The following is a 22,225-nucleotide window of genomic DNA, read 5'->3' as shown; positions in this document are numbered from 1 at the left end:
TATGGGCAATCACACATGGACTGTGAATCACAAAATCACAGAACAAACTGAACTGGAAGGGAACTACAAAGAAAATTATTGGAACATACATGCAGTTACTACTGCCAATTTCTTCCAGTATTCTACCACTATCAGAAGCTTGACCTAGGAAAGCCTGAGATGGTCCTTGAAAGAGACAGCCAGTGCTGACCATGAGTGCTAATCAATAACAAAAGGGCTTCTGAAGGTCCCAGTAACACCGTGCTCAGACACCTCCTGGCTTTATTTTAAAGCACGGCAGCTACAGAATATCTTCTATTTTGTGGTTCTGCACTGCTCCCTTTCTCAGTGCTTTCACTGTACTTCCTTTAGCATTAAGTAGTTACTCTAGGGATACTTCAAGACTTTTTTCCATTATCTTCAGCCTATAGTATAGATTTTTTAATTTATTCTAAATATAAAAGCTTAAGTACTTTCTCAAAAGATTTTCTTATCATGAAAATTAACAGTGACCTCAGTAGTGCAACATCTGCATTCCCTTCAACAAGACTAGAAATCAAATAAATGCTTGCAATGATGCAAAATTCAGTGCATAGTGATCAGCAAATAAAATGAATTAAAATTGCTATTTACTTTAAAAAATCATAAAATTTCTCACGGCTTAATATTCCATGAGAAAGTTAGAATGCATAACCCTTTTCAACAATACATTCAAAAACCAGTTACAAAAGCCATCACTTTGCATATGCAGATACTGAACTATGCAATATCAAATCAAGGTCCTTCCTAATTGTAAATCATCCTAAATTCAAGGCCTGCCCTCAGATGAGCAAGACTCCTATTGTTCAGCCCTAAAAAGAGTAAAATTCACATCTATGTAAGAAATTAAAGAAGCATATTGGGTACATCCATGTAAGGAAAGTTTTAATTCCCCTCTATGCATGCTAGTGAGTCCATACTAGTTTCCAGTCTTCAGAGCTCCCTCCTTCCCTCAGAAAGGATCTGACAGAAGATCAGAGCCAAAGCAATTGAAAGGAGATGCTAAGGGAGCTTGGGTTTGTTTAGTTTGCAGAACCAGCAGCTATGAGGCATTCTGAAGAGAAGTTACAAAGTGAGAACCAAATTTTTTTGACAGTAGCCAACAGTATAACAGAAGGTGAAGGTTACACACTGAGCCTTGGGAAGATTGGTGTGGACAACAGGAAGAACTTCTTCACATAGTGACATAGCAGGTCTCATGAAGATGTTGCCTAGAGATGCCGTAGAAGCTCCATCCCTGGAGCTTGAAGACTCAGCCAAAGTTGTTGCTGACTCAATCTAACACTAGCAGCAGAGCTGATGGAACCCATGGACCACTGAATACAGGCTCAGCTAAAAGCTACAGGTCAGAGGAAACCATAGAATATCCTGAGCTGGAAGAGACCCATAGGGATCATCAAAGTCCAACTTCTGGCACTGAATGTAACACTAGGTTCACTCAACTACCTCTTAGTTGTATCAATATATCTGTATATATTACTCATTATTTGCATTCTCATTTATATACATTACTGCATAAAACACAAGCATTACAGAGAGGATTTTAAAAATGCTCACTGGATTGCTCAGTTCATCTTCCATTGAAAGAAATGTTTAAACTCACATGATTTCAATGGGTGCAATTACACCCCAAAGGCATAACTTCTGTTGAACACCTGGGAAACCATCCTCCACATCTAGGTGGTTAGCAGCATAATACCAGTCAAAATACTTACAGCTTCTGATTTCCTTATGTTGTGCTGCACATTATAAGGCTTGTTTGTATAGCATTGTTGCAGGAGAGCTTTCTTATCAAGAGTTACAAAATCATCATTATGTCCATCTTCAAGCTGTGTACCCTACATAAAAAATATATCCTTTTCATAAATCAAATTTAATGAATTGTAATAAAAACAAACTAAAAAACCCACACACGTTTTCCTCAACAATTTATTTAAAAGTACGTCTCTTTCTTTCTTCTTCACTTTTTAAAGTATCTACTTCTTCCACTTCATGCTAATTAAAAGAGAATTCTTTTAAGCCTAGCTTTCTACAGGAACTGAACTTATAAGAAAAGACTAGAGAGAAAGATTTATATCTTTTGAATACTTACCAGTTTTCATTCATACTGAAATAAATAAAAAATAAAAAAATCTCAAAAATGCTGTTCATACAAGCTTTGTGAAAAAACAGCAGCAAGTCAGAGAAGGAAGACTGTAGTATCTCTGAGAAGAAGAGAAGAACTCATCCTTTTTCTATTCTCTCAGGAACAGCCAAGAGAAAGCAGAGGATTTGCTGTTAGGTATAAAGCTCAAAGTTCACTGTAGAGATACTGCTTTGTGACCAGTAAAGTAAAATACTGTCTAGACAGGGAAAAGCCAAAGCATGCTACTGGTTCTAACAGACTTGTAAACCAGTCCCAGGGTATCATGGAAATATTTCCTACATATGATGACATGAAGAAAAAGTATACAGGAGGTTTTTACAGAACTCAGGAAGGAGGGAGCACAGGAAAGAAATCAAAAGAGTAGGTTTTGTTAGCAATCTCCTCCATGAGCAGCTTCTTTCAGAAAAGAAAATTTGTTACAAGTTCCACTAATCAAGTAAAACAAGTGTACTGAAATATTTTGATTTATTCATCTAATCAGGTAGTGATAGTATCTAACAAAAAAATTGTTTTGATAGACATTGTATTACAATCTGTGAGAAGAACTAAGACACATGCTTCTAGTGCTTAGCAAGTATCTTTCTGGAACCCAAAATCACCAGAAAAAAGTCAGTTCTGCTTTTTCTCTCCCAGTATACACTTGCCATCTATTTCTTCATTTTCAGATTAACTTGGCTGCTCCTGTAAATACCTTTTTGAAGGGCTTGCAGTTGTGCATATAAAGGAGTCACTCCTTGAAAAGCAGATTATATGACAGTGTCAGACCAGTACATTAGAGTGGAATCATTAAAAACAAACAAACAGAAAACCCTACAACTAATCTCCAGAACAGACAATTTTATCTACCACCAAACATAAAACTAAACCACAAAATACCACTACTTTTTTTTTCTTTCACCCCTTATTCACAGAATATTTATTAATAGATTTTTTCAGGTTCTCCTATATCTGATCACTATAAGCATGACTATAAGAGGAGAAAGCTCTCTTAAAGCTATCTACAAAATAGTGAGACCATCTTTGTCTTATGTCTTTTCATTGTACTGAAAGTTAAGAAAAGTAAATTCAGTGAACTCATCCATCACAAACCTTTTCTCTGAAGAGCAATGAGCACAATATGTTCCATCAACATCTGCATACTCAACTTTCCCTTAAGATTCTTAAATGGTCATCTACCCTCAGCAGAATCTAGCATTCAACCAGTCCTCACAGATGTTGCTTACTTAGGCTTCATGCTTCCTTACACCTAGAGTGATGCATCTTTCCCTGTTCAACCACACTCCTCTGCTATCTCCTCCAGAACAAGATGAAAGTTGGGTTTATTTATCCCTTTATTTTCCAGTTTCTTTCCACTGATCTTCCTTCTTTGCACCTTAGTTTTAATTTAAAAATACAAAAGAAACCTGGGAGAACTAATACAGCTTGCAGTCCAACTGTACTGAATCTTATACAACATCAAAGCAAAAAGTACAAATAATATCTTTCATTATTTTAACCCCATAATTCTTTGCATTTTCAGTGGTAATAGTTCTCTAAGGAACCAATGAAATCTTTCATTTCTCCTTTTTTAAGTCCTATATACAGTCACAATTTACAGAGTACTAATTAAAATACTTCTACATTTAAAAAATAAAAAAGCTTGAATGAATTTCTGATTTTTGAAATAACATTTTGCCAAGACCTTCCTGCTGTCTCTCCTCTTCTTATAGGCTGTAAGTTCTTCCTTATCAATCATGCTTATCTTCATGCTCGAGCTAGAGGTGCACTATGAGGGCCAGGGTTACTTTCCTTGCCAGAGAACACAACCATACATAACCATACATAAATTCTCAGGGCACCTCAGCTTCTCGCTCTGCAACAACTGAAACAAGCTTCCTATATCTTATTTCCTCCCCAACATTAGATGCTGAAATTACATGCTTTTATTTCTTTACAATAAAAACATGAAATTAATTACACACATGTGCAAACCTTTCCAAACAGTGTAATTAAATAGTGATGTACATTTGCTATTTAAAAATGTGATTTCTATTTTGCCAACTACTTTTATTGAACTGTCTGGACACTGGAGGTGTTCTTTTTTCTTTTCTGCAATTCTCTGAGGATGCTGCTTATATTCTTCCTTTGTATCTGCTTCATACTGACCATACTTCAGTTTGTTTCTCTCTGTGGGGGATGGCAGATTTTCTGGTCTTGTCTTCTGCTCCAAAACAGAATGTTAAAGCAATGAGTAATCAATATAAAAGCCTCTGGCTGGTCTATTAAATGGGAACAGCATTATTTTAATTCCTATCCAGTCTAATGTCTGAAACTTCTAGACATGATGCTTCAAATTAAGAAAAAATGCAAATAGGACTGCATATTCAGGCTTAACTTGCATTGAGTTCTTCAAATTCTACCATTTTTAAATCTAAAAAATACATAGGCAAATGGTTTTACATCACTTTTAAAGAAATAAGTCAGATTCAGTGGCTCTGCCTTATAACATCACTAAAATGTAAATTGTGACATTTGATTTTGGATGGTTGAAAACAGGTGGATGAATGTTTTTCAGTCAGAAGTTATAATATTCTTGTGTGGCAGATGAGTACTGGGACACTGTTCTTTAGAACAACATCAGCTGCACAGCTAAGTACCTTTCTAACCTTACACCCATTTCAGGTGTAAGGTTATAAAGGTATGCAACAGAGGCTGGGATCAGTAGAAAGCACAGCAATGACAGAAGTCCAAGATTCCATTCTTTTCTGTCTCCCTGTATGACTAACACCTTCAATATTTAAGTTATATTCCTTCAGTGCTAACAAAAGTAAGGTGGCCTTGTCTAGCATCTCTACACAACACTTGCAACTCATCTTGCAACAACAGTGTTACAGTCCTGCTCTAGAAAACCATTTCTCAAAACCCAAAAAGATTTGTTTTTGAAGAGCCAACTTTCTCCTTCAAAAGAGGATTCACATCCCTTCACTGATTAATCCCTGAATTATAAGAGTGTATTTAAATTTTTCTTCCAAAAGTGACCTGTTTTGAGAAGATTTACTTACAGTTACTGAAGAAGCTGGAATCTATCTTGCTAAAGGAAAGCTTGGTCAGAGCCCCAGAAGCAAGAAATGCAGAAATAAAGACTGCTCAGAGGAATGCATTAAAATATTTTAAAACAGCTTGAAAATCTTCTCCACAGAAAAAAAGATGGGGAGCAAATCAGGCAAAAAAAAAGGGGGGGAGGAAGAGAGAGAGAAAGAAAGAAGGAGAGCAAAAAAGGGTAAGTAAACAGAAGATACATTCCAATACATTGAGCACTCAGTATTTAAGACATAATGAAGGCAGAAAGGTAGCAACAAGAGGTAAAGGAAAGCAGAGAAGAAAGGGAGAAAGACCCTGTGAAACAAACAAAGCCACACCAACCTTCCATTAGCACTACTGAAGCTCGACTGAGTTATACATATGAACTTTGTTTAAAAAAAAAATGGTAAAGCAAGCAGTGTAATCATAAGCATCCAGACCCAAAAAGGCTATAGCAACCCAACTATGTTTGCACTGCACATTTACAAGGCAGTAGAAAGGAAAACAACCTATCTGTAGTTACATGTTTACAGTTACATCTTAAGACACGTATAAATACCTATGTTGGGCACGTATTTTAAAAACTAGTACATTCTTAGTACATTATTTTAAAAAGACCAAAAAAACACTTACCATTTCAGTTTTTACTTAAATGAAATTGTTTTTCAAGTAGAGAAACCATTTGGTTATATAGGGAAACATACAAAATAATGATCTTGGCAGATTCACTTTGAACTCCAGCCAATCTGGAGTTCTGCCCTTGAAGTTACTATATTATTTGTTTCAAGGAGCACAGCTTATGTACAAATTAATTTAAAATTGGTTTTCCCTCTAGTTAAAATTCTGGGATTTTTTAAAACACTCATTTGAATATTTCTTAGGTTTACATAAGTTTTTTTGAAATAATGGATTTTTAATCAGTGTATTTTTTAATAGTTTCTCCAATAAGCTAGTTCCTGTCACATAAAAGAAGTTAAAAAACATTACGTTTTCAGACCATATACCATAGTACTGAACTGATAATCCTTTTTGTCAGTCTATATTTTTTCAACCACCTTACCTACATTTTGTTCTGACAAAATTTTCTAGACACATGTTTAAAGGAAAACAGGAATTAAGATGTAACATGATCAAATAAAAAATTACCACATTCATTCTGTTCACATTTAATTCAGATGTAAGAGTTCAAAAGAACTCTCTTCCTGCATTCAGGGAAGTGCAATAACTGAGTAATTAAATTAACTCTTAAAACTATTATAGTGGATATCGATCCTAAACAATGCTGCACTGTACTGTAAAACAACAGTATGCTAGCATCTGGGCTACTGATTTTCCTTAAAAATTAGCATCTAAGACTAGTGGTGATTAAGTTTCTTGTTCATCCAGGGTAAAAATGCTAACATGATGAGGAAATTTTAACAATAAAAGAGTTCTGACAAATTAGACATAATTTCAAAGTTTATGTTACAGTTCTGTTTTAAAGACAACAGCCCTAAGAAAAAAACTGTGAAATGGCTGCAAGTGACTCCAAAAGTTTTCTTTTCACCTGAAGTAACTATTCTTCCATAGAAATAATACTTAAGTTTTTATACAGGTTTTGTCTTCAAGCATACACTTACTACTACTAATCTTTATTATTACTACTATTAATATATGTCTTAAAAAATAACTACAAAAAAAAGGGTAAGTGTACCAATCAACAAAGAGCTAAGCTAAGCAATAAAATAGGTTTTTCTAAATATTCTAAAGAATCTCAGTAAAAGGACTTTGCTAAAAATGTTTTGGACCAACAGCGCTTGGAGATATATGCTTAAGCACAAGAGAAAAAAAAGAACTTTCATAAAAAAAAGCTATGTATGCTTTTCTAAATTACTGCTAAAGGGGCATATTATAAAGATATTTGTAGTGACAGACTGACATGTTGATGCTGCACATATGGAGTTTGCAATGACGTTCTCCAATCTGAAGATGAATCTAGTGGACACCTATGAGAACAACTTCCAGTGTACGTTACGTAAGAGTCTCCATCCTAAAATCACAGGAAAAAAAGGATAAGCAATCAAAATTGTTTTCTATTTAGAGTGATACTTTTTATTAAATCATGAAACATGTGAATTCTAAAAAATTTTTGAGAAAGAATTTATTTACAATTACCTCTTCATCAGAATCTCCCAGCCTCCCTAGATCTAGGCATGGCACCCTGCAGGGAGTTAAAACAATTTTAAAAGCAATACAGTCCCTTATTTTTTAACAACAATAAAAGCACTGCCTATTAGTTATTATTAGGTCCTTCACAAAAATTTCCCTGCAACTGGATATGGCCTACTCAGCAAATCTCTATTAGCCCCTCTTGCTTCAGCTCAGCAAGTGGCTCCTGAGCTTCTCTTCCCCAGTAGCAGAGGACCCTGGCAGCCGAAAAGGACCCTTCTTTACTCGCACATTGACTTCTCTTCACTCCCCAACAGGTGCTACTGCAACAAGATCATGCAGCAGGGATACCTTTCTCTTGTCTTCCACAGCACATCCATGTCAACATTCCTCTACAATCAGTCAACAGAGAGGCAACAGGGAAGCAATCACTACTTGGGATGCAAATCTTCTGAACTTTTCGTAAGAGATTAACACAGTGGAAGAAAACCATACCTCAGTATTTTGTTCTGCTTAAAGAAATGAAAACATCTCCAACTCATCAAAGCACCTCTGTGCCTTCTGCCTTTACTCCAGGTATATTGCAGAGCACCATGAATACATATTTTTCATATTTTACCAGCAATATTTCCAAGCAACTCTCTTATAACTTCTTGGAATAAGAGAGCTCCTTATTTTACAGTCTTTTTTTATTAGATGATGACAGGCAGTACACAGAAATCAGAATTTTTTGACGTTGGTATGAAGAATCAAAGGTCATGGTCACACACACTTATAAAATAATTACATACACTGTCTTTAAGGCATTTCAGTAAACAAAACTGCCTAAACTATCAATCAAGGTCCTTGGAAGAGTAGATGTTCCTTATCTGCCAAAGTTACTACAAGGTTTGAAATTTTAAAAGCACAAACAGAATTTCCCATTGCTTGTGAAGCCCTTCACAACAGTTTCTCCGTATCTTTTACTGTAATACCTGTAAAAGCGGCCAATAGTTAAAATATGTTTTTTCTCCTTTTGCAGACAGGTTAAAAATATTCAAGAAAAACAATGTATAAATATGACAGCTCTGAGTGATACCCTCTGAAGAGGATGTCAGGAGGACAGAGCCAGGTTCTTCTTGGGAGTACCCAGCAATGGGCAATGGGCAGAAACTGATGCACAGGACGTTCCACCCAAAACCAACTTCTTCACCACAGGTGACTGAGCACTGGAACAGGTTGCCCAGAGAGGTTGTGGAGTCTCCCTCACTGGAAATACTCAAGAACCATCTAGGTGCAATCCTGAGCAATCTGGGACGTCCCTGCTTGAGCAGGGAGGTTGGACCAGATGGACCAGTGGGTTGGACCCACTGTGGTCTTTTCCATCTTTACCCATTCTGTGATTACACCTCCACTGAGCCAAACATAAATCAGCTTAATTCCAAAGTAAATAATGCATCATATATTCTACTCCAAATATAAATCACAGAAAACAAACCTATGATGATAAATTTCATGGAACACTAAGTTGCACATCACTACAAATGCCAATGCACTGTGTTAATAATAGACACAATTAAACAAGCTGATCTGAAATAGAAGCAGACTTACTCTGGCGGGCGAGGACTGTGAGCAGCCTGTCTATTTGGTCTCCAACCCTAAAAGAAGGACACATTATTGCATACCTAGGGAATCTGGATTAAAATACATAGTTCTCTCTCTCAATTTCCCCTGAAATATTTAAAACTAGTGGCTCAAATTATCTGTCCAACAGACTTGACTAAGATGCTACTAACAAGGGGAGAAAACCAAAAACTTCTAATTGAAAGCTAATTCTTACAGATCATGAGACTAAAAGACTGAATATTCATCATGACAGAAAGATTTCCAGCCATTAAGAATCTAGATAGCATCCACATCAGCTATTAATAATACATTAAAAATAATCCATGTTTCTGAGGCTTTGTGCCGTCACTGCTCTCACAAGGCTTTGGGTCACATTGCTCTTGTTGGTTGGGAACCAACCCTTAAACCAAAACCACAAGACTGACAGCCAGCTGGCTCACAAGGAGTTAGCTCAGACCCCAAAGAGCCTCTGATATTTGGTGTAACTGTTTCATCTCAGCTTTAGTATAGCAGTCCTGCCGATGACTAGGCAGTTCACCTTATTTATTTTGCAAGGCTGCATAGCACACAGATCTCCAAACCCAAATGAGCAAGAGCATGGCAAGAAAAAATATAAGTGACTCAAAGCTTCATCCATCCCCCTATGGCTTTTGAAAACAGCTAGCAGCAAATCCGTGGGGAAGGCTGCTTGCGGCAAGCACAAAGTAACAATTCGCCTAACTGGCCTCCCTATCTGAAAAAAAAAAGTGGTTCGGGAACGTTCAGAACCAGGGCTAACATTTTTGTTTTCACTTTTCAGCTCATAAATCTCAGCATCGCAGCCTGAACTGAGCAGAATCCTATTCCCAGCAGTGCCTGAACATCTTCCACGATCTGAGAGCAATCACAAAACTGTAACTCCTTTCTCGCCATACACCCCTGTAGCTGCTCCCGAAACAGAAGTTCGGCAACACTACCCTCTAGCGACTCCAGAACATGGGTCCGGGTATCCAGGTTGGCGAGTTCTCCGCACGGAATGAGCACCGCCACCGTGTGGTCACGTACGTAAAACCGTCAAGGCATCAAAAACGCTGCACTACACCGCGCATTTATCTTTTTTCTGTACCATTACAACTGTGGTCAGGTAAAGAACACACCTAATCCTAGATGCTAAAGCCTTAATACAATTCCTTTTCAACAAATCAGGAAGAAAGCAAACAAAAAACGTTGTGAATGCTAAGGTGAAGCATATGATTTCAACATAATTTTAAGATTTACTTTTGCAAACTACCAAGAATCATGTGGACTAGGGAGTCTAAATTTGGAAACTTAGTTGCACAAGAATAAAAAAAAAAGGGATGAGAGATTAGAGAAAAAATGTTATTTCTTTTCTTTTACAACCTCCACTAAATCCCCAAATGTTCTTGTTGTCCCCAGGTATTTAATTTCCAAAAACCCGGTTAAAACATTAACAGTAACATTGTAACATTGATGTATTATCATTTACAAAAGGTCCTTTTTCATTCCAAATCAAACTGAAAAGAAGAACAGCAATTTGGCAGTCAAACTCCAAGAATTCCTAATGGGGTCATGCAACAAATAAGGAAGATAAATGGGTGCTTGGGGGCTGAGGGAGGATTAGAAATTAACTTTAGTTCATGGACATAAAGTACACGGTATCTGTGAGAAAAATCAACTGTTCCTAACAATATTAATATTTACCTCAGCGGTAAGGAAAATAATGGCCCTCAGAATCCAAGATAGTATTTGTAAGGACTTTCAAAAGTTAGCCCTAAAGTTTCTGCTACAGTGAACCTGTGAGGGTTGCACACCTACCCTACCTCAAAGCCCAGACTATTAGGAATACATGGAAAATGTAATTTCCCTTCATACTGAGCACAGAGCACTGAGATTCATTTTTCATGTCGATCTAAAATCATGCCTTTTCAAACTGTATTTTAGGGGCTGCTTTACTTTATTGTTGTCTTGCAGAACAAAAACACAGGCACACCTGATGCCAGTTTCACCAACAGCCTGAGATAGCACGCAGTACAGGTTCAAGCCTCTGTTGCTCGTAACTGCAAGTACTAGTTCATTCTTAAATTCCCCACATTCCAATTAAGCACTCAGAGTAGCAGTTATTCTAGGATAGCTGTTTATGTTGGAATTTCTCATGTTCATTTGAGAAGCTGTCATACTAAACTATCCCTTTCTGACAAAAATAATTTCTTTAAAAGTTGTCTTCTCTAAAGAATGGATTCTAACCTCAAACCAAGAGCCTTCTGATTTATGATTAAAATATTTTTAAAATGTCAAAGTAAGGAAGGAAAACGATCACAAGCCTTCCATTGACTACCTGACATTTCTTCCTCCTCAGTGACAACTCAGCTTTCCTTCGAGGGGATGCAGCAAGTCCTTTAACTTCCGAATCCATGCAAATTCAATGACAGCTTTCAGTACAAACTGAAAAACAGAACATGCTATTGAGAAAAACACGTATTTTTTACCTAAGTACTTCTGAAAAAAAAAAAGTTACTGCATTAGAAAGAATTTTGGTATTGTCTTCAGCAAGCTAGGAAATGCTGTTGGTTTCTCTTTTCCACCGCCTCTTAATTTCAGTCCTTTATTACTGATGTTTAACCAGATCCCCGTTCAAATTTATGGGTTTGCCTCAAGCTTAACTCCCTCTTTCCCTTACACTTATCGATACCTTCTCATTCCAGTATTACTAATTTGCTACCCCTTGGCAACATCAAACCTTTTGTACCACTTGAAACCGCTGACTGTCTCTCCTTGGCTCGATGCCCTGGAAACATTTCAGGAAGACCTAAGGGCCCTCCCGGCACACTGCCAGGCTCCGAGAGCTCCAGGATGACATTCCACCAGTATTCCTGCTCTGCTGGCTTCTCCTTCCACCCAGTCAGTTTTGAACCAAAAGCCCATCGTGTAGTTCCCAGCAATCAGACACTCCATTTTCAAACCAAAGGCTGACGGCACCGAGCAGTTCCCAGTCCCAAGCAGCCTTTCCTTCCCCGAGCAGGAGCAAGGCTGCAGGGCCTGCTCGGAGACCGGCACACGGCGCCGGGCACCCGGACAGCCCTCCCGCCGAACCGCTTCCAGGGCACGGAGAACGTCCGTGCACGGCCGCAAGGCTCTCCTGAAATGGAGCATCCTTCCCCACCTGAGGGCAGAGAGGGGAGAGAGCGTTGTTGTATTTAATGGTTCACGCGCTGAGATTAGGGTTATCAAACAGCAGCGCTGTAAGAGGCGGAATAAACATTATGAGCTCAACAGCTCCACGGAAACGATGCCTTTTCCCAAGAGAGGCGCGGGACGCGGGCCGGCAGGGGCTCTGTCTCACCGCAGCGGTCCCAGGGCGCAGGGCTGACGGACCGGGGCCGTCCCCGCACCGTCTGCACGGTGCCCGCGCCCCCCCTGCCCGCCCCGCCTGGGCCGGCGGCTGCCGGGTACCGCAGCGCGGAGGGGCCAATCCGAGCCAGGCCTCGCACCAGCTCCGCAAGGTGCGCCTCGGCGGAGTGGGGAAGCTGAATGCCCGGTTGCTCCTGCGGAAATTCTCTGCCCCGGGGCCCGGCCGTCCCTCCCTCCCCGCGCCCACGGGCGGATCTGCCCGCCCTGCGGCCGCCGCAGCCCCGCCAGGACAGGCGGGCCCTTACGCATCACACGGATTCTGCCCTCGGCAAACCCCGACAGCCGGCATCGGAGACTTCGAAACTGCGGCCAGAGAGCCCACGGGGCGTATTTGTAGCCTGGGCAGAAACACAGCGATCACCCCAAAGTAGCTCAGAGCCTTTCGGACAAGGACTTCGAGTGTCAGCAGCATCCGAGGACTCGTGGAGGTGAAAGCCTCAGCAGTGATGATTCAAACACTGCCCCAGGCGGGGAAACGCTGCGGCAAAGGACACCGGCACCAGTGCCTGGAAGGAGCAGGACTGACCTGCACCCTGCCCACACCTCGGCAGCACAGCCCGGCTCCCACTGCATCGTTCCCTCTGATCAGTGACTTTGAAATTAGTTTCAGTTCACTTTATTAGATATTTCAGAGAAAAGTCTCTATGAAATTATGATTTTTTCCAAGCAGTTCCAGTTGTCCTGAATGACCAGAGCAACATCAGGTATTTTTTGAAATCAAATTGTATCCAATACCAGTTTTGTTCATCCGTTCTGTCCTGGGGAAAAAATCTGCGACTGCTTGAGAAACCCCGGCTCTGTAGTCCATCAGTTTTCCAAAGTTAGGCAAAATCTCACTTAGTGCAAAACACACTGACGCTAAGGATGTATTTCTGGATGCTGCTACTTGCAAGCCTGTGTGATCCAGTTTTAGAACCAAACACATACCATGTTTCTACACCAGAATGAACAATTCATTCCATTTCAGTGAGTGACACGATAATAAATTTAGTCCCTTTAAGTACAGTACATTTCCTCCATAAAAACAAGTCCACATGCTATTTTCCTGTAAGAATACGGATGGCAGAAGAGTTCAGGCATCACAACTGGCCTACTTAAAAGCTATGCAATTATAAAACAGAAAATTTAACAGTGCCATACTGTCAGACCTACCTCTAAGGTAACTCCTGTCATTAAAGGCTGGCAGTACAATAGGTGTGTGCATTAAGTGAACAAAAAAATGAGTAAAAAAAATGAAGGTATGGACAAAAATTATTCTGGCAAAGGAAAAGAAATGCTGTTCCTAATAATGGCTTTAAAAGGCCACTATCAAGTTGGCATAATGTATTGAAAAAAGATCCCATGCCCCACAGGTCTTGAATGGTACATAGCAATACATCTGTTAATTCTGATTTTTAAAAAAAAGGCATTACAATGAATCAAAAGGCCAAATTCTATGGTATTAAAATAAATGTGAATCAGATATACAGTATTAATGGGTATCACTCAGTTATTAGACAGCTGCTGAGTTTAACCAGTGACAAGTGGGGAAGAAATTAAGTGATCCAGTGTAATACATTAGGGATTAAGCTGACATGCAAAACTAAACACTGTTACTCAAAGGACTGCAAATTCAGACATTATTATTTTAATATAGTGTCCATGGCTAAACTTCTCTCTCCAAATAAAGAAACTTAACTATGAATGGATCTCAAAGACTTAACCCATACTGATTTTCACACTCCCAAAGAGAAAATTTTTCCACAAAGAGCTGAATTCATCAGTGCGTGCTTTTTAATGAACTCAAGGAAGTCACAGTTCAAGTGGCATAATGCTTACTAGTTACAAAACATTTATGAAATATCTATTCTTTATAGTCTCAATTAGAAGATTCTCTAATATTTTAGTGAAGCATCAGATATAATTACAGTGCATTATATACAGAGTACAGAAATAATTTTATAGGGAAAAAATAAATAGAAAAAATATGTAAACATCCTGAGTAAAATTCTGCTGCCACTGAAGTCAGTTACAGAATTGTCACAGATACGAGCAAAGGCAGTATTTCACCCCTCTTTTTAAAGCATATAGCAGTGCACGTAACTTCATTTCAAACAGTTTAAAGTGCATACGACCTTATAAAAAGAATTCATAAGCTTTTGAAAGTTTTACATATGCAGATTCCATTCATATCTATTGCGTCTCCTCAGTGCCATCTCTTCTGATTCAATGGCATCTGTGCTTATCATTTCGTCGTCTTCTACAACATCTGGCTCCAACTGATGTATTTCACATTCATCGTGTAATTCATGCTCTCCTATTTTGTAATCATTATCAATATCCTCAAGCAAATCTTCATAACATTCATCTTCTCTGTTGTCCATTTCTTTCTCTTGAGAATGTTCAGCAAATGACTGAATGAGATCTTCAAGTTTCTCATTACAAATGTGTCCGAGATCTTAAAATTCACAAAAAATAATCAAAATTAAAGTTTACTGGAAAGGCTCTAAATTTCAGGTCAGTTTAGAAGTAGAATATTTTTTAATTTGGCTTTTTTCCCTCTTCTATTAAGACTCAAATAATGCAAAAATCCCCCAAATTTCTCTTGGAAGTCTCCAGTTGAAACCAATATACAGTTTGCTGTTCAGTGTTGTATGCAAGCATTACTCACAGCCTCAGAGATTCCCATTTGTAAATCCTTAGCCTAAAGTTAAGACTGCTTAGGAACGGACATTCCAAAAGCCTGTTTTATCAAAGCAGAATGTGACTGTGTGGTCCATGCCAGTTCAATGTCTTTAGCACCTATTCTTAAATACAGCATGATGTATCAAAAATTTGAAATTGGATACATCTCAAACAGGAAGAATGGTATTCCTCCAAAATAAAACTAATTCCACACAAATTACCTAAGGTGCAGAAGCTGAACATTATTATAGTAAGATCCATTTATTCTTTTAAAATATGAACTACTTAATTATCTATCTGTCTGAAAATTAAAGTACCTTTCGTCTTGTTTTCTGATTTATCCAATCCACTTTCTTTCATCAGTCGTCTAATTGATTGGAGCTGTGTCATTATTTCATCTTTCTGCTCACAAGCTAAAGCATTGACACTAGAAAAAGAAGACAAATGTTAACAGGTGAAAGATTATCTTGGAAGGGAGTGCTTGATAATAATACACTTATTGCAGTATTTCTTTCTGTATATAAATACCATAGTTAAGTTTGTGAAATGTTTAGGTCAAGCTTTCCTTTGAGAACTGTCTCTTGAGAAGTGGGGAGCCCATCACATCATACAACTATTGAATGTCACTGAACTCCAACACTGGAGCCCCAATGGCCAAGGTCAATACTGAGTACCACAAGTAACAATTATCCACAGTACTGTTAGTAGTAGTACAACAATGTCTAATACAGCACTTTAGAGTTTAAAGGCTTTTCTCACTCAAGGTTTTTTTTTACTTTCCTCCCCATCACTACTAGAAATTTGTTATGCAAACTGGCTGGTGAATTTGCTGCTGAATAGTTTCAGCATATGCTAAGTTCAGAAGTACACTGAACAAACAATCTCCTGATTCTGCATGTTTTAATCTAAAAGCATCCTGTTTCATGAGGATGTCAGTCTACAAAATTAACTGCAGGGATATTTTTATTTCTAGTAGATATATAAGGCTCTGGCTTCTTAAGAACAGAACTTCTCCAAAACTACAAGGAGTTTTTGTATTACTGATTCCCTTGTCACATTAAAATAGAGAAGCTCTATTTCACTGAAATACACACACTTTACAGATTCATTTCAAAACACAAAAATAAGCAGCTATACCTTGATAACTATTTTTTCCTTATAATTACATCTAAAGGAAGAAACTCACTCTGCTACCAAAATCTAATTCCCACAAGGGCTTTCAAATGCTACTGAGTTTAAGTATATTTTCACTATTAGTCTCCTTGGTCATTATTAAAATTCATCTTGTTAAGCCTCAGTAACATGATCATATGTCTTCTGCATTTATGTTTGGTGAACAAGAGATGGGAGGTGTCTGTGAAAAAGTTCACAAATGGCAGAACTGGTATTACCTGCAAAAGGGTACGGAAACAATAAGTAATCAAAGAAGGCTCCCAAAACTGTTCCTGACGTATATATAAGGATCATTTTAAGAACTCTTTGTTAACATTTTGGCAAATTTCAATTTACAGGAAACAACACTGAGATTTTTTTAGAAACACTCACCAGTTTGAAAGTGGATCCAACTGAGTCAATAAAGAATTTAACATTTTCTCTGTCTGTGCTAGATGTTGCTCCAGTTCTAAAAGCTGATGCTCTAACAGAAACAAACACAAACAAAAGCAATACAACAAAAAAAGAGGGAGGTGGGGGGGTGGGGGGAGAGGCAGAGCAAAAGAGAAAGAACATTGTAAGTAATGTCTTTACAATATCATTAGGATATTAATTTATATTTTTGGTTGGACAGATTCAAAACCAGAAAGCTTCTTTCATCTATAAAATTCTACAATATGAAAAGGGAATGGTGGGGGTAAGAACAGAAGCCTTATTATGTGTAAACAGAAGTCCTTGCCGCCCAGTAACCTATCTCCAATAGTGCCCAAACAGAAGACACCTCTATAGAAACTGAGCAAGAATGTGGAGCTCACCTTCCCAGTGTCAAAAACAATGCAGCTGCAAGACTTCCTGAGATGTAAGTACTGTATTTATACTTAATATGCTTTCATGTGTTTGCCTATTCACACCTTACAAATATATTTAACACTTAATGCACTACAATCAAGAGGAGTCACTCCTCCTAAAATACAATTAAACTTTGAAGAAAGAAGAATGCAACACACAAGGATGATGAGTAGGGAGTGTACCAAATCACTGCTGAGCCTGATTCCAGACCTGGTGTACAGAGACACCAAAAGATGTTCAATTCACTAAAAATGTGTCTAGACAAGGGAAGGAAAGGTATGAAAACAGCATCAACTTTGAACGTTTTTGACAGGTTTCCCATTTGGCCTAAAAATCATAAATGGTCTCTATAATTGTTCAGCCATACTGTTCCACTATCAATTCTAAACCAGATCATTATATTATTTAAATATACCTGTTTGATTATATCCCATTTAAACTGAAGAAAACTGAACAGATCTTAAGTGATAAAGTGATTAAGAGAATCATACTGCATTACTATAGCTGTTTTAAAGAGCATTACATCTGGAGAATTTAAACAAACCTCAAACAAACATTTCAAACATACAGAATAACAAAGTGGGTTTTTGCAGATTCCTAACTGCTCTCAGTAACTTAAGATTGTCTTCATTTAGCTAGATTGCATCAATGAAAACATGTTTTGTTCCAGTAGGAAACAAGCATTTTTGTTGAACATATGCATTCCGAATGGGTATCTTACCTGTCTCCTTTGCCTTGTCTTCTGTACTTTTTTCCTTTTTGGAGTGACTTTCTTCATGTGACTTCATCTTTAAAAGATACAATTGAGTTAAACAACTTCATCATCATTTGTGTACTAAAACCAACACTGTCTTTAGAACTTCAGTGAAAGTAAACAGCAACCATGAAGATGTGCTACATTAATGAAACTTTTCTTCTGTGATGCCTTCTTCCTGTCTTAAGCTAACACTTCTGATTTTAAGCAAACACAACATGACTGGCAAAAGCTGTAAAAGAAAGCAGTTGCTATTTCAAAAGGGAGCAGAAGAAACCTTCTAGGTTACTGGATCCAGTCTCCTATCATTAATTACTATATAGAATTTATTTCTTAAAGTAATAAAGATACTATTATAAAAGTATTTACATTTCAATCCCACAAGCCCAAGTGTAAAGAATTGTAACACCCAAAATATGGTTTTCATTATTTTTAAATCTTATACTAAACTGGGCAGCCTCTATACTCATTTTGCTAAACTGTGATATTTTTCTCATACACAAGATTAACATGAACTGTCTCCAGAAATGAGGATGTTGTCTCCAGTCTTATTCCTGTTCATTTTTATTTTCCCTGAGGGCAAGCAACAGTATTCCAGGTACACTCTCAGCTTTGCAAGTCCTGTAGTATCTCTTACTATAAATAATACATTTCAAGACTGATTCCTTTTAAAAAACAAGTGATCATGTGTTCTCCCGTTTTAATTTACAAATGGTAGAAAAGGTATCCATTATGTGAATAAACCTGTATGTTGCACCTGCATGATCAAATGAGAAGTCCAAATAAAAGATCCAGTCTACTCGCAATTCCATCTAACTGCTAATCTAAGAGCACTGCTCTGCAGGAATTGTCCGCCTCCTTCCCACACTCAATCTCATTCTGAAGAATGAAAAGGGAGTGAAACTGATGAGACTTAGGTTACAGACTCAGGTAGCAGCACTGTTTAGGTTCTCAGATTCTCATTTGAGGCTACAGGGTGAGATTCTCACTTCTTCAAATGTCTAAAAATACGTAAGCCAGAAGCCTTCATAAGGAAGAACTAGATACGCTAAAATTTTAACTTTGAACTTCACACTCAAACAGAGCAAGAAATGGCTTTTGGACAACCATATACATGGACTCAGAACTGGAAAAACAAACAAGCCAAGCAGTTACATTTCCTCCTAACTACAATAATTTAATGCTTTTCCTATGGCTTACCTTAAGAAGTTTGTATGCTGCAAACATTCCCACTCCAAGAGCATACAATGGCATGAGGGTGAATGCTAACTCTCTACCATTTCCTCTCGTTCTCTCGCTTTTTATCTCTTTTTCCATTGCATTTCTCATCTGCTGAATACTCTGGTAAGTATTACTGTCAGAATTTCCTGGATGCCGGTGAACTTGATAAACTGTCTGAGGACTACCTTAAAAATTAAATTGAGGGAAAGACAACAAGGTAAGAAATGAAATCAGGAGTCCACAACTGGAATTAAATTGTTTTCTTCTTGTGTAATCATCTTTGTTCATCACTCTTCTAAGACAGTGTGGGCAGCCTTGCATCCAATAAAAAAATTTTGAATTTTTCTTATATTAACAGGCAGCATATTAAATCTAGGCAGCAAAAACTCTCCAACGAAGCTTGGTTTCTTTAATATACAAATTTTAAGCTTCTTCCTTCACAGCAACATTGGCAAACCCTCAGCAAATCACAGAAAGACAGACATAACAAGAAACAATTTAAATCTTGAAATTAAAGCATACCCAGAGAAACTATGGATAACGCTGGAAACAATAATTAGTATTTTTTCCTTTACACCAAAGGAACTGAATTAATTACAAATTGAGTTGTCTGGTCCCAGGAAAAAAAAGTTTTGTTGAAATGTACATGCTGTGCTGCTGCTTACATTATTTTGACAGTCATTTCAGTTTTACATGGATATTCCCACAGGCTTAGAAGTACTGTACCTCTGCAAATCAAATATTTATCAGGAGAAGATTACACAATAGCCAAGAGATGCAACCTTGGAAGTCAGAAGTACTTTTGCATGTAATTTGCCTGCCAGAACAGGGAGCAGATGAGAAAACAGCCAGTGTCATTGTTCAACTTAGGAAACAGGTTATTTGGTAATTAAATCAAGGGTTTGTGGGTTCATGGTACCATCAGCTAAAGAATGCAGATGCTTGCAGAGATGGCAGGGGATTGGGGGACTGTGAAGTTTTACAATCATGTCTCAATCAACTGCCTAGACTTACAATTTTGAACTTAATGTATCAGAACTGAGTATGGGTATGACAAGGTTCACATTCTATAAAAACTCCCAAACAAAAGAACATTATGGAAATCACTTCTTGTCAATTAATATTGTAATATGGGCATTTCAGGAACTCATGGTAACATAACTCAAGTGTGCAAAGTACAGCCACCATCAACAGAGAAAAAATTAAAGTTACACCTCCCAGTGAAACAACTATTTGGCTACAGCTTCTGCCAACTGCAAGAGAAAAAAATGGATTTAATTCTGCTAATCTAAACTGGTACTTTGTGATAAGAGATCTTGAACAGCGTTTTAGTATTGCCTAAAATGAGTTAGCCAAAAAAGTTTTTCGGACCTGCAGGGATGACCTTGGGTGTAGCAGCCTTTACTATCAGATCTAAAGTAAAGTCATGCCAGGTATGACTGCAAGTTCTTCCACATGTAATTGATCAGTTTGCAACACTCAGCTTTTATCCCTATGTTTGTTCATTGGAACTCAAAACACAATTGGACAATTAAGCAATAACTAAGCGCCCTAGCTGATACAATCGGAACTCAAGCTACCTTCATCACTCAGTGCAAACTCTGGCAGGCATTCTCCTTTCAGGACAAGTAGGTTTAGACTTGCTAAAACTGCACTAACTAATCTGGAAATCACATTTTATATTATACATATTTTTCCACCTTTCAGAATGTTTCGTACTGATTCCTAGTTTTACATTTACACTCACCTTTTTTACCTACTTTAAGTTCTATTTGTTTTTAATGTAAATGAGAAGTTTTACTAAAATAGTATCACAGATAAAAAGATTTCTAGAGATCATACAAATAAGAATGTGGCAAGGGAAACGCCTTCTGGGTGGAGAGAAGGAACGTTGAATCCTACTGGAGTCCAGTGTCCTGCACCAAGTTTATCCCACAGAAGAAACAGCAAAGTGAATTACTAGCCAACCAGGAAAAAAGAACCACCCAGAGAGGTGAGGAGATCTGTCTGAAATTTATTTTACTCAGTGCTGGGCCAGTACTTCGGTAGAATCACAGGCATGTGAAGTGTTTCTATTTTTTAAGGATTTGGTTTTAAAATAATTTGATCTATAGGGAATATACAGCTAATCAAGAGAAAACAGGCCAGGCAAGAGCTTATGAAGCACAGTAAGTTTGATATCAGCTGGGAAGAACATGGTAGCAGCTCAAGCCTCGATTCTTCTGCCGGCAGGGAAAAGCACAGACACATTTGCAGGACTATAGCAACTAGCTAGCTATCTGTCGGCTTGAAACGCCTTGGAAGGCATCATCAATGAATCACAGAGCTACATCACAAAAGCAGGCTTTTTGTGATTGTCAAAAACAAAGGTGGACCTTTGGACCTTCAGCTAAATCGTGACATGCACTGATATGACTTAACATATATTTCTACCATTTTAGCTCCCACAAGTAGTAAACTCTGTAGCCCATCCATTGATACATTTTCTAAACAAGCATCTTGGACTCATTTTTAATACACTGCCGGACAGATTTTGTACCACTCTGTGGATACATTTACTAACAGCAACACTTGGCTTCCTTATTGCACTTGAGTTCTCCCCTGTGACACCTCCCAGTTCCTCATCCGTTCGATTGTGCCCCTGCGGGCACTGCTCGTCACACCGCCCCACACTTCCAATTACCGGGCGTTTCTTGCACTTAGGAGTAGTTTTGGTAAGACAACAAAGACAAAACCCAAAGCACTGGCGAACCAGAACAGCAGCACACCGCCGGAGGTGGGGGTGTTTAAGGCGCGTACAGGCCAGTTCCAAGCGGTCTGACCAGGCCTCCCCGTCCACAGCCCGTGTACACCGGCGCCTCCCGCCGGACGAGGGCACATCCCTCTCGGTCCCGGGGTTCCCTTCCAGCCCGCCCGAGCCCGCGGCGGCTCCGGCACGGAACCCCGGCCGCGGCACCGCCCCGGCTCCTACCTCTGCCGTGCTGACGGGGATCGTAATAGCCGGGGCCGCCCCGCGGAGACCGGCCGGCCCGCCCGCCGCCGCCTCCCCCGAACATCCTGGGCATGACGACGAAGACGCAGAGCACCAACACGGCCGAGAGCAGCACCTGCTGCACGGCCGACAGCGCCATGGCCGCCGCCTCTCCGCCGCCTTCCCGCGGCCGGGCCGCGCCCCGCACAGCCGCCACAGCGGCCCCCGG

The 22,225-nt window shown here is 38.8% G+C and overlaps 2 protein-coding genes across 12 annotated transcripts in view; both read right to left on the bottom strand.

The window, feature by feature from the left end:
* Window positions 1-12,839, bottom strand: part of CAPS2 (calcyphosine 2) — a 29,621-nt gene extending 16,782 nt beyond the window's left edge. For 2 of the 11 annotated variants that reach the window (XM_042017722.1, XM_042017728.1), the window contains exons 1-6: window positions 12,138-12,311; window positions 11,313-11,419; window positions 8,963-9,009; window positions 7,379-7,424; window positions 7,143-7,253; window positions 1,734-1,856 (exon numbers count right to left, since the gene is read on the bottom strand). In XM_042017722.1, coding sequence (XP_041873656.1) covers window positions 1,734-1,856; window positions 7,143-7,253; window positions 7,379-7,424; window positions 8,963-9,009; window positions 11,313-11,390 — 405 coding nt within the window. In that variant the 5' untranslated portion in view covers window positions 11,391-11,419; window positions 12,138-12,311. The other 9 variants (XM_042017724.1, XM_042017732.1, XM_042017723.1 and 6 more) reach the window with 9 other exon arrangements.
* A 1,297-nt stretch (window positions 12,840-14,136) lies between these two features.
* On the bottom strand, window positions 14,137-22,200 carry CCDC107 (coiled-coil domain containing 107). The gene is made up of 6 exons (XM_042017733.1): window positions 21,997-22,200; window positions 19,005-19,210; window positions 17,772-17,838; window positions 16,595-16,685; window positions 15,367-15,476; window positions 14,137-14,822 (listed from the first exon to the last, which is right to left on the bottom strand). The coding sequence occupies exons 1-6, from the start codon at window positions 22,154-22,156 to the stop codon at window positions 14,533-14,535; spliced, it is 924 nt and encodes a 307-aa protein (XP_041873667.1). The 5' UTR covers window positions 22,157-22,200; the 3' UTR covers window positions 14,137-14,532.
* Between the last annotated feature and the right edge of the window lie 25 nt (window positions 22,201-22,225).

The sequence above is a fragment of the Corvus kubaryi genome, unplaced genomic scaffold, assembly GCF_017639235.1.
Source record: "Corvus kubaryi isolate FWS band 111438036 unplaced genomic scaffold, C.kubaryi_AGA036_p1.0 137, whole genome shotgun sequence".
NCBI classification, from domain to species: domain Eukaryota; kingdom Metazoa; phylum Chordata; class Aves; order Passeriformes; family Corvidae; genus Corvus; species Corvus kubaryi.
Note: the sequence above shows the minus strand (reverse complement) of the source record. Positions and strands in the feature narration are given on the sequence as shown.